Consider the following 17,667-nt stretch of genomic DNA (forward strand, 5'->3'; position numbering starts at 1 on the left):
TTAATGAAAAACTCTTAAACAGATGGGGACTATTTTCGGTGGCAAATTAATACACACTCGGTGCTTTAGTGGGTGTTAATCGGCCGGAGGACAAGGTGTGAGAAACAAAAGAGGAAATGGACTATAAGCTGAATTCATTAATGTACATGGAGGAGTGAGAACCCTTAACTAGAAATAAAGCAAATAATATAGAACAAATGAATGATCTGATATAGAAAGAGAAAGTACGAGATGTGTGACATGAGGAGGCGAAGTGAAGGGGAAATAAAACAGAAAGGTGTTCAGGTAAACTGTTGCTTCCTCTGGGTGCACAGTGCTGTGGTCCTCACAGCCATTAACTGAAGTTGCTCTGTACGAGTCCCATGGCCACTGAGAGTGTGATGCAAATCCTGTTACTGTGACTGACACACTGAAAAGCGGCAATACCTCTGGGAGTGCCGCTTCCAAACACAGGCTCTTCTCACAATTATATTTTGCATTACAGCCTTGTGCTGTTACCAAACCACGCGAGCGAAGTCTTACAGTGAATATAAAACGCTGCCGAACCCAGTCCCTGTTGTTTACCACCTGTCTGATCGTCTGGCCGCTTGTGTTTTTTTCCCTCCAGCTCGACTCTGTTGTAGCGGCGTTCCCAGATCTCAGGATTTACTTTGGTGATTACAGAAATCCGAACATAAAATACAAATTGTCCTTTAACTTCTTAATCTCACATGCAACTTATTCTGCAAGTCACATATTAAAAGCTAAAACGCACTGAAAGCTTTAACTCTACACAGCTCACGTCCTCGTCGGTCAGGATGTGAACCTGTGTTATTGAATCATTTATAGGAATATGAATTTGTCTAATGTATTGTATTTGCTTGTGTGGTGGTGGATTAATGTTAAGTGTATTACTGTATATGGTTTTGGCTCCTCCTTCAGGTCTCTTCCAGCTCTTTACCTGCACCAGGTAAAGTAAAGTGCTTGCTGTTGGTGTCTCTTAAGCATTACTTAAAGCCACAAACCGTCTCCAGCCCCTGCTCACGTCTCCTCGGCCATGTTCCCCAGACCTGCCATTTCCCATCCGCCCACCAGATGTCTCCGGACTCTCTCCTTGTCCTCGTATTCATCTGCTCACCTGTTTCCCCGTCTTCAATCACCTGAGTTTCCCTTCCCACTCACACGCCGCTTCCCGTATATCTCCTATGTGCCTGCAACCTCTAGTTTAGTTACATGTCGTCTGTACCCGCCTGTACACCTGTCTGCCTGCTCGTCCACCCGTCTGCCTGTAAGCCACACTTCCTCCATTACAGCATCTTCACTGCATCAGCCTTTCTGTGTGTGTGTGTGTGTGTGTGTGTGTGTGTGTGTGTGTCCCTGCCTCTGCTGGTCTCACACACACACACACACACACACACACACACACACACACAGACTTCTCTGCTGCACCTCGAGCACACATACATGCACACACTGCAGAGACGCGTTATCATGCCTCAGCAAACACAGCAGCAGACTGCAGTACAGTTTCACCTCCCTTGGCTGCTACAGGAGGACGCAGTAAACTACATGTATAATCAGGTACATCTGGATGATCTCACACTCAAAGTCAATGTAAGTTTAACATCAACCGCAGTGACACCCAATACGACACATTATATAAATGTAGGGCAAGTATTAGTAGAACCACAGTGTGGAAACAGTTTGTATATGTAGTAAAACATTAGTTGTTTTTTAGTTTTTTTTAAAGATATTCAAAAACTGTGAAATTCACACAATATATAATTTATATAGTGAATGCAAAACATATTCACATTCATACACATCAAATATACTATGTCTTCAAACAGGAAAAATAACAAGAAAAAATGATTTTAAACAGATATTAAGCTGGTATATTTTTATATACAATAATTATATCTAGCAAATGATGGTATTATAATGGTAGTATAACAAAAACTGTAAATGCACTAATCCAGAGACCATTTTTAGTTTCCTAAGTAAACACCAGATACTCAACTGAAAAAAACAACAAAAAAACAAAATTGAATTACACTTAATTTTGCCCTGAGTGTTGTCTGCAGGAATTCCTTTCAGGCTGTATGAAACCCCAACAACCTTTATGTCGCCTGACAAGCAAACTCAGGGCAAGAAAATCCGCAAAGCCCTCTCTGCAGCTCCGTGAGGTTGTTGTTTTTGAGCACACAGTAACTGAAGGGGACTTTGGTAAGAAAACCAACGTGAAATATAGAAAGTGAGGGGAAAAATGGGTAAGCCCCACTCCAGTCCAGAGGGTGGTGGTGGTGGTGGTGATGATGCACCTGCAGCTGTTTGTTAACCACCAAAAACAACAGAAGAAGAAGAATCTTTATGTCATTTATGTTTATTACAGCCCTTCGTCACAGCTGCAGCCACGAATTACTACAAAGCTTCGCCTTTAATAAAAACAGAAATGAAAAGAAAAGTGCAGCACGTGCAGCTAGAGAATATAAAGAACAGTGGGAGCATGGGAAGGAAAGAAAACAAACACAAGAGGAAGAGACAGAGAACAAAGATAAGAGAGAGAGCGAGACAGAGAGAGAGAGAGATTAGAGGACACTCTCTTGTCTCTACAGATCTCATTGATTGGTAGTGATTCTGAAATGTACCCTGACCATCCAACTAGATATGTCAATATGTCAGTCTGCAAAGCCAATATGTCAGAAATATTTTCTATAACTGTAGAACGTACTTTACCTGCGGTGAGAACCCAAAGGTCATCTCTACAAGCAGCTTATTACGACCCATAGTTGTGTTTCATTGTGAGGCAACATCTAGCAGTGGTAGTAATTACAACAGGAGCGAAGGAGGAGGAGGAGGAAGAGGAGGAGGAGGGGGAGGAGGATGAGGAGGAGGAGGAGGAGGAAGAGGAGGAGGAGGAGGAGGGTTGAGGTGGATGCACGGCAAAACACAGGACTTTTCCCACAGCAGATCATTTTTCATTTCAGGTGTGAAACCAATTCCACGTCAGCGTTGCTGTGTTCATACACGACCTTTTATCCACCGCACTTTTATTATTGTAACCATGACAACATTTATTCGCTGTTGCGTTATTCATGTGAACATGTCATCCACAACATTCAGCTAAAATGCTTTCAGCAATCAGCTGAACAGTAATCCATTTCTATTTCTCCAAACTAAGCCACGTTAACATTATTCAGTCGATAAAATATCACAAAACGGTGTCCACTGCCAATCCTCAGCTCCCACAGCCTGACACGATGTTTATAAGTCACTTTATAAACTCAACCTGATCGATTAATCAACCAAAGCAATTAAACCAAAGGCAAACATGTTGCTTCAATGGAAAGATCTTTAAGAATCACTCTGAGGTGGACGTCTTGCATTTATGACACAGTGACAGTTTCAGTCTACAGCACAGGCAGAAGAGCTTGATGCTGATGGATGACAGACATGACAAGTTGCAACATACAACAAACTTCACTCACTCACAATGTCCAACAGCTTTTTCCAAAACCTCAGTATCCAATCAGTGAAAAAGTAACGTTTCGTTCACCCTGTTGGAAAAAGGAGATCGGACTCAAGAGCGAATGCTTCAGTGGCCTGACCTTTGGCCCCCTGGTTAAAATCTCATTGCACAGAGTCAGTGGTATAATGTGTGTGTTTTTACTGAGGAGCAGTGATATGAAAACATGTGAGAAACCCTGTGGTAAAACATCTGCTGTCAGCACAGTCTGCTGCGCAGGATCAACACGAACACTCACACCACATACAGAACGTAGCCCACAGGCCTATACAGTCACCAGGCTGTAGCTCAGACACACACACACACACACAGCTGGAGTATGTGTGCCTGCTTTTGATGGTCATTATCATACCAGCTGTGCATTGGCATGGCAACAACGCAAGATGATACGACAGGCTAATGGTTTATCATAAAGGATTAGATATACACACACACGATTGAGCGTGATGCGCCGTCTCTGTTTAGCGTCACACATCTCGAAACCAATCAACGAGATCTCATCAATCTGTGGATCTACGCTGCTCTCTGTTCTCCATCTACAACCTTTATACCAACTCGTTAGGAGTTATGAGGTTGTTGTGTCATGTCTATTAACATTATACAGCGAAGGATTGATTTTTCACTTGTTTTGTATTTGTTATCATCATGGGAGGAGATACCAACAGCTGTGTGATATAAACTCAGTGTCATATAGACGTGGCACAATAATCATCTCTATAGAAATTTATGAGGAGGGAGCAAGAAGAAAAATGGACGAATCAACAAAGATGTAGAGAAATAAAGACAACGAGCCTGAGAGATAAAGACAAGGGAAGTCCTGCAACTAATTAAAGTAGACTTGATCTTCAAAGCACACAAACACACACACACACGAACACACACACACTCCTAGGAGGATCCATAATGCCCCTGGCAGATATTACTTGCAGTGTTTTTATCGGCATAAAAAGAGGAAGTCCAGGATCATTATTATCGTTGACTGTTATTGATACTGAAATCACATGAGTCTCTTAATTAATACTTTCTGAATTTAACCACAGGCCTTTTATGTTTCAGTGTGCCTTCACTGTTCAAAACAACATTAATTATTAACTGAATATGTCTCTGTAACAACTAGAGGAAATGCTAATTAAGGCAGCATATGTTCAATTTAACATGATTTAGCATCATCATTTCATTCATCAGTCTTTACGTGTCTAAACAAGCTGTTACGTTTATTAATAGGTGACTTATTTCGGTCGCTATGACGACAACAGTCTGAAGGAAACGTGACCAGTCGTTTCTCAAACTGCAAAGTAAAACTTGAGGAGTAGTTCCTGATTCTGATCACATGATGTCAGGTAGACAGGTAGCTAGCAGTTAGCTCAGTAGCTGTTGAGTGTAAATGACCAACAGCAGGTGGAACAGTAGTTCATCCTGTCAGTCAGAGGCTAACAGAGGCTAACAGAGGCTAACAGAGGCTAAAAGAGGCTAACAGAAGCTAACAGAGGCTAACAGAAGCTAACAGAGGCTGCAGGTCAGATATCAGAACTTTTAAAGCTTGTTACATTTTCATATTTGACTAACAAGGGGAAAACAATGTAAAAACTAGAATGAAAAATCTCATATTTTCAACAGAAAACATGATTTCTAAGAGTGAACGTTGTGGACGTTAGTAAGACTGGCTGGTTTGTCAATAAGAACTCCTGACAGGATGTTGACAACGAGCAGCAGCATCATTTTATTCTTTTAAAGAAACAAGACAGACTTATTAGCTTGTTTAAAATAGTGTTCACCTTCTCAGTACGAGTAAAAAAAAACTATTTTCAGGCAAGAGAAATTTGACTTTTGGAACCAAACACAAAGTTTATGGGAAATGTGAAGAAACACTGTGTATAAACTGAGTCATCTTCAAAAGACTTGCACTTATTGTGAGTAATTTTGTTTTGGCTTCCTGTAGCACGTTTTTCATTTGCAGCATGTTGTATCCGTTTCGTATTTTCAAATGTGTTTTTGAATCTGCAGCTCGTTTCCCTAATTGGAAGTGTTTTGGACCGCTGCAGTGCGTTGGCCCTTGTCGGCCACCGTTTATTTTGGAAAATGGATGCGGCCTCCTCTCGTCAGACGGAGTAAAACTGCAGCGAACGCCCTCTCACACAAAGACAGAAAAAACTCTTTCTTGATCATGTCTGATTATTGCAGGCACTGGTTTCACACCGACACTACAGCGGACCTCATGCTTCATTCTGCTACACTCAACTCTGCGCCTGACCCCGTTCACTGGACTGAACATTTGGCAGCTGCATTCAGAAACTTGAGGGACAGATTTGACTTTCTTTCGGGACGGTTCGGCCATGAGACTGATTTTTCTACACGCCTGGAAGCCCTCTCAACTCTGACCTCCTCCTCCAGAGAAGAGAGCTTCCCTGCAGGGATCAACATCACATTCAAGAAACCTTCACTCTGTATTCACGTCTCTGCAAAGACGCTCGTGGGGACGTACCGCTCTTGATGTCCTTTCCATCCACCAAGGGTCGATAGTCGCTCTTGGAGACCGTCTCTCCCACCTTGTCATCATAGCTCTCTTTCTCCAATGAGGATATGAAGTCCTTCTTCAGCAGGGCCTCAGCAGGGGCCCCACCTGGGACTCCACCTCCGCCTCCACCCAGAGCATCTCTCAGGCTCAGGTCCATAGTCCTGTTACTGCAGAGAGAAAGGAGAGACGGTGTGAGTACATTCATTATTCTCTGCTAGTTGCTGTTTTCTTCCTCTGCTTCACAGGCTCTCTGACATTTTCTCCAACATAAAACTGTACCTTCTTCCCTCCAGTGAACACAACATTCACGTGGGTGTGACTGACCACTTCACACCTTTTACAAGCCTGTTGGTTTAGGTGAGCAGTGGTGTGACATCCCATCTCACGCAAATTTTCAGACCACTTGAAGGTGCGGCCCGATAATACATTATACTGTGTAATATGTTTTCTGCCCTCTGTATCTCTGTGTTCAATGTCTCACTCTCTCCCTTCAGTTCAGTGACACATCCCAATACTTACAGCAATAATACTGACGTAAACACAAGTGCTTGTTCTGTATTTTCTGTGATGATATAATAAAATATAATACAATTATATATTATGTTATATTATATAATGATAAAAAGTCATTTACATCAACATATTGGGTTTACAATTTACATTTGTTAAACGTTGTACTGTCAATGTAACTTAAAGAAATTGTTTAACTCTTCTGGCAACACATTTATTTATTTATTTTCTTCACCACAGTTGGATGAGAAGATTGACATCACTCCCACGTCTGTGTGTTGCTGTAATCTGGAGGCGATTAGCCTAGCTTAGCATAAAGACTGGAAGCTCTCACCAAACGCCTCCGATGCCTGTTAGCTAAAGCAAGTGCAGCTTCAGTGCAAACACAATGTTCCATATGTTGTTCGGCAAAGACATAAGCATTTATTTTTCTTTTCTTATACACAACAGCAGGATGAGATAGCAGCACGCCCCTTCAATGCTACCAGCTTCCTAAAAGCAATGATAGGTCGGCCTATCACAAGTGCTAATGGCAGCAAATCAATAGTCTCCATGGAAACAGGAGAATTTGGCCCCTGTTAAATCTCTATCATTGCTGTAAATCTCTTCTTTCTTTTTTCCTTTAACTAAGGAAAGAGATTCTGCACAATACCCTTAAGTAACCCCCTCAGCTAATGAGAAATGAAACCTTAAGTGTATAGTTAAGTATGAGGAGTAGGTGTTTCGTGCAACCAGCCTCAGATATTTATCATGGGGCTGCTCTATAAACCTTATTTTAGTAAGAAAAAAAATCTATGTTCTTTTTCAAATGCTGCATGATGAACTGCAGATATAAATGAGATTTAAAAAAGCCATCAAATATCTATCAAAAAACCTGGATCCATTTGTTTTATTTTTTTTTTATTTTTCTGATTTCTTTAGTTGTTACTGTTGTTGTCTTTTTTATTATTTTGGTAGACCAGGACATTTTATAATGTAAAATGGTGGACAAACAGTGTAATGGTGACACTGCTTTTAAATGACCTCAAACCTAGTTTGGCATTTCTGCAAAGCCATGTCTTGTTATTTATTGACCAACATATATATATATTATATATAATATCTGCAATAATCTACGATATATCTGCCTGGCCTATTAATCGGTAGCCTATAGTATAACAAAGCATTTGTTGTTGTAAGCATTTAACCAGAGGAAGAACTGAGCAGAGAAATCAAAGCCACAAAGCTCTGATACGAGAGAGAGTCACACCAAATAAATCTGCTTCATCTTGACAGATTTTTAATCAGTTTGTGTTCAACTTGTAAAGTGCTTCAGTTACAGTTACACTTGATTACTCCCGCTGAAAGCCATGAACATACAGCATAGACGGTGTCCCCAACACGAAGACAGAATGACCCCTGAACAAACTTTTCTTTCTTTCTGTCCTCGGTTTCTGTTTATCCCTCCATCCACCCTCCCAGCAAACAAGCTGTCATTGTCTTGCCACTGTACCAAACACACACACACACAAGACAAACACACACATACACACAAAGACACACACACACATACACACAAAGACACACACACACACACACACACACACACACACACACGCATACAATGCACTCAATAATTTAATCTTTTCAATAAAAAATGAACCAATCCTAAACAGGAGCTTCCTAACCTCCATTACCCTCTTAGCCTATTATTCTGAATATTTATCGCTCCACTGGAGAGGTTTCATAAGCTGCAGTGTTCAGCAGCCTGGACCTGCTGCTGTTTGTTTTCTCACTCCCATTCTGCCAGCAATTACTCACTATAACATCTTTGCTGTTTTCATTTCCAGTGTATATTATCTACGTATCCTCGGCAAGTGATTTCTATTTTTACCTGTTGCTGAAAATTGTATGACCTTGTATTTAGATATTTGTGTATTCTGGCTTGATTTTAGCCCAATATTAAATTAGTGCATTGTATTATCTAAAAGCTTAACAAATAATTGTGTTTAATATTTAACGATGTTTAAAATCTAAAAGCCATAACAACTCAATATGGTGATCACATGTCCGTTAATGCAGCCTTAAAGCAGATATGACTAAGTTCTCAAACACAGCTTCTGTCAATATGTGAAACTTAAAGTCTGAACTTCTATTATAAATAAATAAACCCACATCGTCACATTGTTTGTTAAAACTGTGGGAATCCGTCTATATTTCTGACTTCACATGCCTTCACATGGACTCAGTTTCCCACAATCCTCCACTTATCAACTTCCTGCTTGAACTCGCTCTCTCAAGATATGCTCTCATACACAACTGGTTCTTTCTCTCTCTCTCTCAGACACACATCGGCAGACTAATCAATAATGAAAATCAAAATGTAATTGAAGTTGCGATATGACCAAGTGCAATATCCAAATCGCAGGAGCTGCATTTTTCTTTTCTTTGTCACATAGTCGTGCATTGTTAGCACCATAAGACGCCCCGGCCTACAGATGTGAGGGAACATGTTTGTTTGGTGCGAGACCAACAAAAATCACATTGTCATCATTTCTGAAAGTTTTCAGTGAAAGTAAAACGATCATTCCAACTGAAATCGACCTGCTGCAAGAAGAACTGGTGCAGCGCTTTCACACAGAACACAACTTTAACATGATAAGTTTATAATGTCAATGACGCACAGAAACATTATGATGTAAATGGTGGTTAGTAAAAGGCTGTGTGTCTATCTGTGTGTGTGTGTGTGTGTGTGTGTGTGTGTGTGTGTCAGAGAGAGAGAGAGATGATGATGATGAAGATGAGGGGTTGTTGGGCACGACAGCTGTTGCACTGAGGGATTAAAAACTATCTCTGTACCCACAATCCCCTGCTCCAACATCCACCACCTCTCCGTCTCTGAAACCAACCGTCTGCTACGTAATCGTCTCACCCTCCAAAACACTGAGAGCTCTCACGCAACCACACACACACACACACACACACACACACACACACTGCTTTTTTTTGTGCAACTTCACTGCACCATTAAAGTCTGTAGAAATAATGCTTGTAATACAATTTAGCTGATAATTAGAGCAATCAATTTTTTATTTGTACCTGTAATAAAATGAGCAGAAAACTTAAATTTCTTTTTAAAGTTAAAAAAACAAAAACAAACTTAACACAGTCCATATCCAACAGAAAACTCCACAGTATGATGCACGTTAGCTCTACAGCCGCAGGTCAGTGCAGTTCAGTGATGAGTCACAGCACAATATCTGCTGTATGTCTGTGCTAATGATGCTACAGCAGTGAATGGAGAGGTCAGTGACCCCGGGAACCTGCTCCCTCCTGCATTCATCTCGGTTCAAAACCATAAATCTCTGCTTGGTTCCCACAACATATATAAAACTGGTTTCTAGTTTATTTTGTCAAATAATCATAAAACATCTTGCTTTATATTGTGACACTTTATATGTTCGTGTCAGGCAGATTTTAGGAGGGCTGTATTATGTAAAGTGGCTGTGACTCTTTTTCAGCTCAGTATAATCATGATAAATTAATGTGCGAGCAGCCTGGTGGCCTGACAGACAGAGAAGCACATCACTACTTCAGTTTCTCAGCAGTTCTGACTTCACATGAAGAACAGAGAGTGGCTAACACTGCAGCTTTCAGTTACACTGTCCAGCCCAGGGAAGGGTTCACGCACAGTTCAAGAACTAGACAGACACCAAACAAGACAACAGAGAAACTCTTGTCATCCTGCAGAAATCACTGAAGACCAAAGAAAAAGGAGACGATCATAGTGTATCTCATGTGATAATAAATTTGGCTTGAGTGACCAGTCATGCTATCGTGAATAAAAGGTGGTTGACATGCAGCAAGAGATAATAATTTGGCACTAAATCAGCTGTATTTCCAGAAGCATAAGACTTAAACTGAATCTCCATTTGGCCAATGAAAACCAGTTTAAAGGAGCTATTTGTAAGTTTTGCTATTGCTACGTAGCTAATGTTAGCATTACCACCTGTTTACCTACCAGTCTAGAAGATATGTTGCGAGTTCAGCATCAAATTTCATTCCTTTAGACGCCGAGAGCTGTTTACAGCTACGCCAATATTAGCTCTTGTTTTGTTGTCTTGTTGTTTTCTTCTACTGAAGTTAGCATGCTAACCAGCAAGCTCCGACCCAGTCGGCCTGTCCAGTCACTTTCCGATAGCCTACGAGTCACTGTAGGGTCCAGTCCGCCCCGAAGACGTAGCGCCACTCAGAGAGCAAATCATAACCTCTTGTAAATGCAATGATGACTGAAGCTCTTGGCAAGACTGGTAAGTAAACAGCTCTTAATGCTAAAGTAGCATTTAACTTACGAATGGCAGGTTTTGCTTGACAATGTTGTGACAGAGTAAGTCTAAACTTTATGTTTCAATATAGGCCAAATATTTAATAGTATTTAATAGACAAGAGGTTATAATACGCCCTCTAAGCAGCGCTTCGTCTTCAGGGTGGACTGGAGGCTAAAGTTTGTCGCTATGGGAAAGTGACCAGATTGGCTGCGGCTAGCTAGTTAGTGTGCTAACTTCAGTTGAAGAAAAGACTTGACAGAGACAAGCGTTAACATTGGTGTTTGTTTCCACCTCTGGAGACAGCTGTTGGTGAGTAAAGGAATGAAGTTTGATGCTGAACTCACAACGTTTCTTCTAGACTGGTAAACAAAAAGTTGTTAATGCTAACGTTAGCTATTTAGCAATAGCAAAACTTGCAAATAGCTTCTTTAAAACGCAAGCAATGAGACTTAGAGTTACAGACACAGGCTGTAAACCAGAAAGTAGGTATATAAACTGTGATGGATGTTTACAACAGATAATTTGGGTAATATCTTTCAAGATTGTTTTTTTATTTCCTCTTTTAAATAAGATTATCTGACTGCTCATGTTTCTCAACCCATTAGCTTGGTGATAGCTTCACTGTTATCATAACAAATAGAATCAATGCTTACTCCAGCTCTAAAGGAACACGTCACCATTTTTGGAAACCATTTTTCTTGGCTGTCTTACTCTCACTCAGATGGGAAGATCAATATTAATTTCATCATTATGTTTGGATAGAAGGCTATTGCTGAGTTACTCAAACTTCCCAAAATGACAGACTGTCCTGACAAGGTGTTAGTGGACATCTAAGGCCAGCAGACGCAGATGATAAATGAGTAGCCTGATTTAGTTAGGAGCTAACAATCTAGACAGAGGAACAATGTCTGCTAGTCCATTAGCAAGTTCAGAGATGTTGACTCTGAAAGTGATCGTCAAATCTGTTTCAATTATTATACGAGTTCCCTCTTTGTTTTCATGTTAATAAACACTCTCTATACAACAAAGACATGATTCTGATGGCAGGGATCCAGCGCGATGAGACAGTGTGAGTAGTTTATATGATGGTGGTGACATGAGAAAAAACAATCCTCCTCATGTGTTGAAACACTGAAGGGGAAACACACAGCACAGGCCGGAGCCACGTTTTCCATTTTTCACATTTATTGCATCTAACGTGTTAACAAAATCCTGTCATGGCTGCCCGGCCAGTTGTCATGGTGACTCAGCAGTTCCTCGCACCGACACACACACACACACACACACGCACACACGCACAGTGTCTCTGATGAGCAGCAGTTTAGATTACTGCTGACAGCTCACACAACACACACATACATGCACATACACACTTACACATAGCATCAAAACGGAGACGCACCGATCTGGTTTCGTCTCTCCCGATACAGATTGCGATACTTAAAGCCGGGCAGACACTGTATGGATTAGGCCACATTTTAGCCCCAAATTATTTGTGCCCACTAATTTTAGAACGGGGCTCAACCTCTGCCAGATTACTTCCTGTTTAAAAGGGGGTCATGACGCATTAATTGCGCCTGATTGATTGCCTGAAAGATCAGCGACCTGGCAGTCTGACGATCAGATGGATTTCTGGTGGCATGTCAGAAATTCTAGTCGGCTGTCTGCAGCCTGATTTCCCTCATGGCTGCAGTCAAAAGATCTGGTATAAACTGCAGAGAGCTGGCCTTGATATTACTGGGTTTTACATGTTGCGGTTAAAACCGTAGGCTTGACTGTGCTGTCATATAAAAATGAACTTCAGACCATCTTCGGCCATATTTTACCACATTTTCTTTCTTTTTCCTTTTGTCAGTGTTGTTGAGGATGTGATCGTCTGGGTTGAATTAACTTTATTGTCAACAGAAAAAAACAACCAGGTCCATGGTCAGTGTAACGCTCATGAGTTTGATTTTCCATATAAAAAAAATATTTAAAAAAATAAATATTTGGAGAATTGAATTGAATTTTATAAAATATGAATATTTTATAAACGTATTTATTTATCAGCTCTATATATGGTTAAAATCTTTTTTTTTTTTTTTACAGTTTTCGTCTCTCTTTTTCCCCCCTATATGTTTCCTGTGTTGCTTCTTGCAAATCTATATGTTTTGTGATCCTGCAGCCTGGCTGTGCAGCTGTCCCCTGCAGATCCTCTTATCTGAGCTCAGGACATCAGCACTCCTTTGCAACAAACACTCAGTGCTACATCTGTCTTTATAAATACGTTTCAATAAAGGTTTGTCCATCAGCTCCTCTCATTGTGTTTCAGGATGTTGTATACAGTGACAAATTGTGAGTCAGTTTGTAGAGACTTACAGGAAAATGACATCAGTGTGTTGTCCCTGGTTTGTATGAATGTAACTGTGTCAAGGGACTTGTATAGAGTTGCATTGAGAGGAGGTAAGGATGGATGGATAGGCCAACAAAATACAGCACCTTCGGACGGGAGAGATCGCTATTTGTTTCCGGTGTAAAAGCGCAAATCCATCCAATCGTCTTGTCCAAGACCCTCCAGTCTCTCTAGTCCTCAGCTCTCGTAGTACTGTATGTTTTAATGTGACATGTAGAAATGAGTGATTATCTCAACTGGATACATTAGGAGTTTAATCTAATTTAATTAGAGTTTAATTCTAAAAATAAATCACTGAAGATTGATCATTTAGCTCCCAGTTGAAGACTTTTCTCTGCATTTTCTTTCCATCTGCTCCATTAATGTAAAGTATTTATAAAAAATGTGCATGTACATCTTTCTATCTACCCTTCTTATTTCAGGGATAGTGACTGAAATATCAGAAATCTACCACATCAAGTAGTTCTTCTCCTCTTGTTTCTGTGCCCCTAGTGGCAGTATCAAGAAAGACAATGTGGCAGCAATGCATGCAATAAAAGGCCGTAAAACAATATTAAAATGCATTAAAGAAAGTTGACAGAATGGGATAATTTGTACTTATCCCCCCCTCACACTACTGTAATGTCTGATGTCAGGTCAGATCTGAAACTCAGCCTCTGCGATCAGCAGGACAGAAGAGACCTTTGCGTGTCTCAAACCACAAACACACACTGATGGAAGCTCTCAGCACAAGGACGATCAAGATGAGGGAGACACGCGGCCATCCTCCCGCGCTCTACTGTACCATATGATGTCAGCTTTCATCTGAATCTCAGCCTCAGCAGCACTCTCAGCAGGGGAGAGTGACTTCTGGTGTCCACTCAATGCATCTCCACTATACAGCCCGGTCGACTAAGAGGTTGATTTTAATGTAATTGTTGGTATTTGATGGTTAAACTGCTTCTTATAAGAGAACGGCTTGTCCTCCAGTGGGTTGTGAGAATCAAAGAGTAAAGACTGTGAGTTGGTTTTCTGTAAACTTCCAAGTTGAGGCTCGGACGACTTCCTCTGAAATTCTCCCAAGTGAACTTGATCTTCAAGAACCTCAAGTAAATCGTCTTTGTTTAGCACTTGGACACGTGATTGGCTGGCACAGTGGCACAGTGGTCGGCACCGTCGCCTCACAGCAACAATGTTCAGGGTTCGTCAGCCAGAGCCTTTGTGTGGAGTTTGCTGTGAATGGTTGTTAGTCTCTATATGTTATAAACTTGTACCTTTAACCCAGCCTCACACAATGTCAGCTGGGATCGGCTTCCACCCCGTGCCACCCTAAAAAAGGATAAGTGGTAGGGCTAATTAATGAATTAATTAATTTATGAATGGATGAATGGATGAATGGATGAATGAATACTCGTAACACTGACTATGCATGACGACCTCATACAACCCCACGTCAAATAACCCAAACTATCCCTGTAAGCACCTGGGAACACCAACCACTCATGTCCCAGATGGTTCACTCAAAGTGTGTTTCTGGGTAATGTGCCTATTTGAAGCATTATTGGTAAAGCCCAAATCTGAAACACTGCGGTCGTACAGACAGCTTATTATGTTTAAATTCAGTCAGGGAGGAGGTTTGTCTTGCAAAGCAATACGAGAGCCTTAATGGCCACCATGGCAAAGCTGGTGAAACAGCTACAGGAGGAACAGGTTGAAGTCCGACTGGTCTAACATCCTCATCAATTTGCTGGTTACTGATATGAACAAAAATACTGAAAACAAATGTATTTAGGAAGTGATATAGATAATAGTTGGGTACAATAGTTCATAAAATGATGTTGTTTCAGGATTATGCCCCTTTGAATACGCAGAATAATTTTTTCTGTGACGATTTATTTTATCAGACAATGTTTGATTTCAGGCCCTTAAATCCCACTGTGGCAATAAAATTGGCTTCTAAAAAACATCTCATATCTTACATAATTCTCTAAGGTCATCAATAATGAATCAAAATATTATTATTGCACATTAAGTACACTGATAGTCTTTTGAAGAGAGTTCTCGAGAATCACTGGTGCAACAGCTTCGATCCCTATACTCTCATCAGCACAGTGTGAAGCCGACTTCACAGCCTTCACACACTTAAAAGACAATATTTAATCAATGAAATGTTTAATCCTCCGCTGTGTCTTCACGACCAGGGGTGAGACTATTACCTCGGTAATAGTTAACCTCTTGTTTTTGTCTCCAGCGTCTGAAGCATCATTGCTTATTTCCAGCGCTCAGATGCTGAAATTTTCAAATCAAAATACAGAAAGTGGCAGCTGAATCCCACATCATCCAATGGAGTTAGATCTTGTTGTTTGAGGTAAAAAGATACCTGTGCTCCACATCTGAGTAAACATCTGATGTGTAAGTTATCAAAATGGATCCATGTATCTTAAAATGTTAAAGTTTTTTAAAGATTTTTAAAGATATGTTAAATAAAGCAGAACAAGCTGAAAACACAGCGTGGCTTTTACGCATCCTGCGTACACACAGAGCAACATTTGTGTTTCCTGTGACCTGATGAATTTAAGTCCAACATTCATCTTTTTATGATCTGTTTTGGTCTCCACCAACTCCAACATCTGGCTCTATGCTCCACCTTAGTTAGATCTTTGAAAGGATGGTGTGGTGTTAAACCAAAGTCACGCAATTCCAACGTTGAATACCCAAAAGTTATAAGATAGTACACACTCACATTCATCATTTACCAGAAATTAGATGCATTTCAGTGCTTCCAGTTCCCTCATCCCGAAGTCTCTGGGATTTTTGACTCAGTTTTTGGTTAAGATGGCAGAATTTTCACGTTTAATGCTACGACATAAAATAAGTCAGTAAATACCCCAGTCACAATTTCTTTAAGCTTTTACGTCTGTCAAAAAAGGCCGGTTGCTAACAAGCGTATAAATGATACTAGAGGTTGCCAGGGACATTAAACATCAAACATGAAAACCAACATACTCTCCAGTCCACCTTTACAGCCTCATTGTGTTTATACAAACTGTTACTAACTTTGTGAGAAGAGAAGTCGGAAGTTTAGTGGTGGTGACGTCGAAGTCATGTGACTGTGGCGTAGTTGGTTTATTGCCTAATATTAGCTTTTTACTTCTGCTGATTGTATTTAGACTTCAAAAAATCATACAGCGAGAGCCAGTGTTTGTTTAAAATGGTTTGAGTGGTTGCTGTTACAGTGGATGAGGGTATTGCACATGAGAATTCAAGTAGCTCTTTTTCTAAAATTCACTATGGAAACATTTCCTCCGTGCTCTGATGAAAGCCACGGGGCCAAAATGTTACCATGGCCGCAATAAAGTGATAAAATTGAGATTAGTCACCTTTATCCTGAAGCTCTGTGTGTGTGTGCTACCTTTTTACCTTTGGGTATTAAACATTGGAAATACCCTACGATGTTTGCTAACTGTCCATTGATGTTTGGTGCAGGGCAGGTAGCATGTACTGGGTCCACCAGGGTTGTGGTTTTTGCAGTGGCTTGAGATGAGGTTGCCGTAAACCATGAGACGGAACAGTAACAGTAGATCGCTGGACGGCGAAACCAAAACAATAAGCTAAAACAGGCTAAAAGTCTCTGCAGAGGCGAAGGAACCGCAGAGGTGGGTGAGGGCTTCATCACCACAAGCGACCATTTACACATTACTCATAGACATTTGATTAAATCTCTGTTCCACTCAAGGAGAAATTTATTCTACTTTATCAAACGTTAGAAAGGGAATGCAAACATTTGACATACTACCTCAAATGAGGAGTCTGCGATGTGTGTTGAACTTACTACGTGATTACAGCATCTTTTCATTTATTCTTTTATTTCAGTATTAATCATTTCTATTTATAATAAGCTTTTGTCTATAGGAAAATGAGCCACTTTCTGTGAAAACTGAAGCAGTCTAAAAACTGCTTTCCTCCCATTCAGGTCAGATGTAAGATGTTTTCAAATACTACACACAGGGTTTTCATCATCACTCTTAGGCGTGACATCTTAATTCACTACCTTAGTTAAGATGGTGCCAATCATACAATTAGCACATTCACTTTACTTCGCATTTCCCGTAGAAGTAGCTGATCATCACCGACATTGTTGTGCTTAGTGAATGTCTGGCCTGCCGGGTGACTACCTTGACCGTTTCATTGGTTGCCTGGGTAGATAACTGCCTCTGAATGGCTCACTGCCCGGCAGAGCGACTGAAAACGTTAACCATATCTGGTTGGATGACTGCTAGCCTGACTTCCTGCCTACTTGGCTGGTAATCTGGGAGGGATTGCATGTAATCCCACCAATCCCCATAAAGCAGAAATGATGTCGGCATCATCATCATCATCATCACAACGAGCATGCTTTAGAACATCTCTCATAATCCATATAGCTCCCTGCTTGAAGTCCTTGGCATCATACAGTCGG

The 17,667-nt window shown here is 40.7% G+C and overlaps 1 protein-coding gene across 4 annotated transcripts in view; it reads right to left on the minus strand.

The window, feature by feature from the left end:
* LOC111669813 (uncharacterized) overlaps nt 1-17,667 on the minus strand; it is an 85,563-nt gene that overhangs the window by 64,926 nt on the left and 2,970 nt on the right. For all 4 annotated transcript variants that reach the window (XM_023426268.2, XM_087179305.1, XM_087179304.1 and 1 more), the window contains exon 2: nt 5,988-6,187. In XM_023426268.2, the coding sequence (XP_023282036.1) occupies nt 5,988-6,177 (190 nt within the window). In that variant the 5' untranslated portion in view covers nt 6,178-6,187. The remainder of the gene's footprint in view (nt 1-5,987; nt 6,188-17,667) is intronic.

The sequence above is a fragment of the Seriola lalandi genome, unplaced genomic scaffold, assembly GCF_002814215.2.
Source record: "Seriola lalandi dorsalis isolate HSWRI2012SDOR001 ecotype SW California unplaced genomic scaffold, Sedor1 jcf7180002054824, whole genome shotgun sequence".
Lineage (NCBI taxonomy): Eukaryota > Metazoa > Chordata > Actinopteri > Carangiformes > Carangidae > Seriola > Seriola lalandi.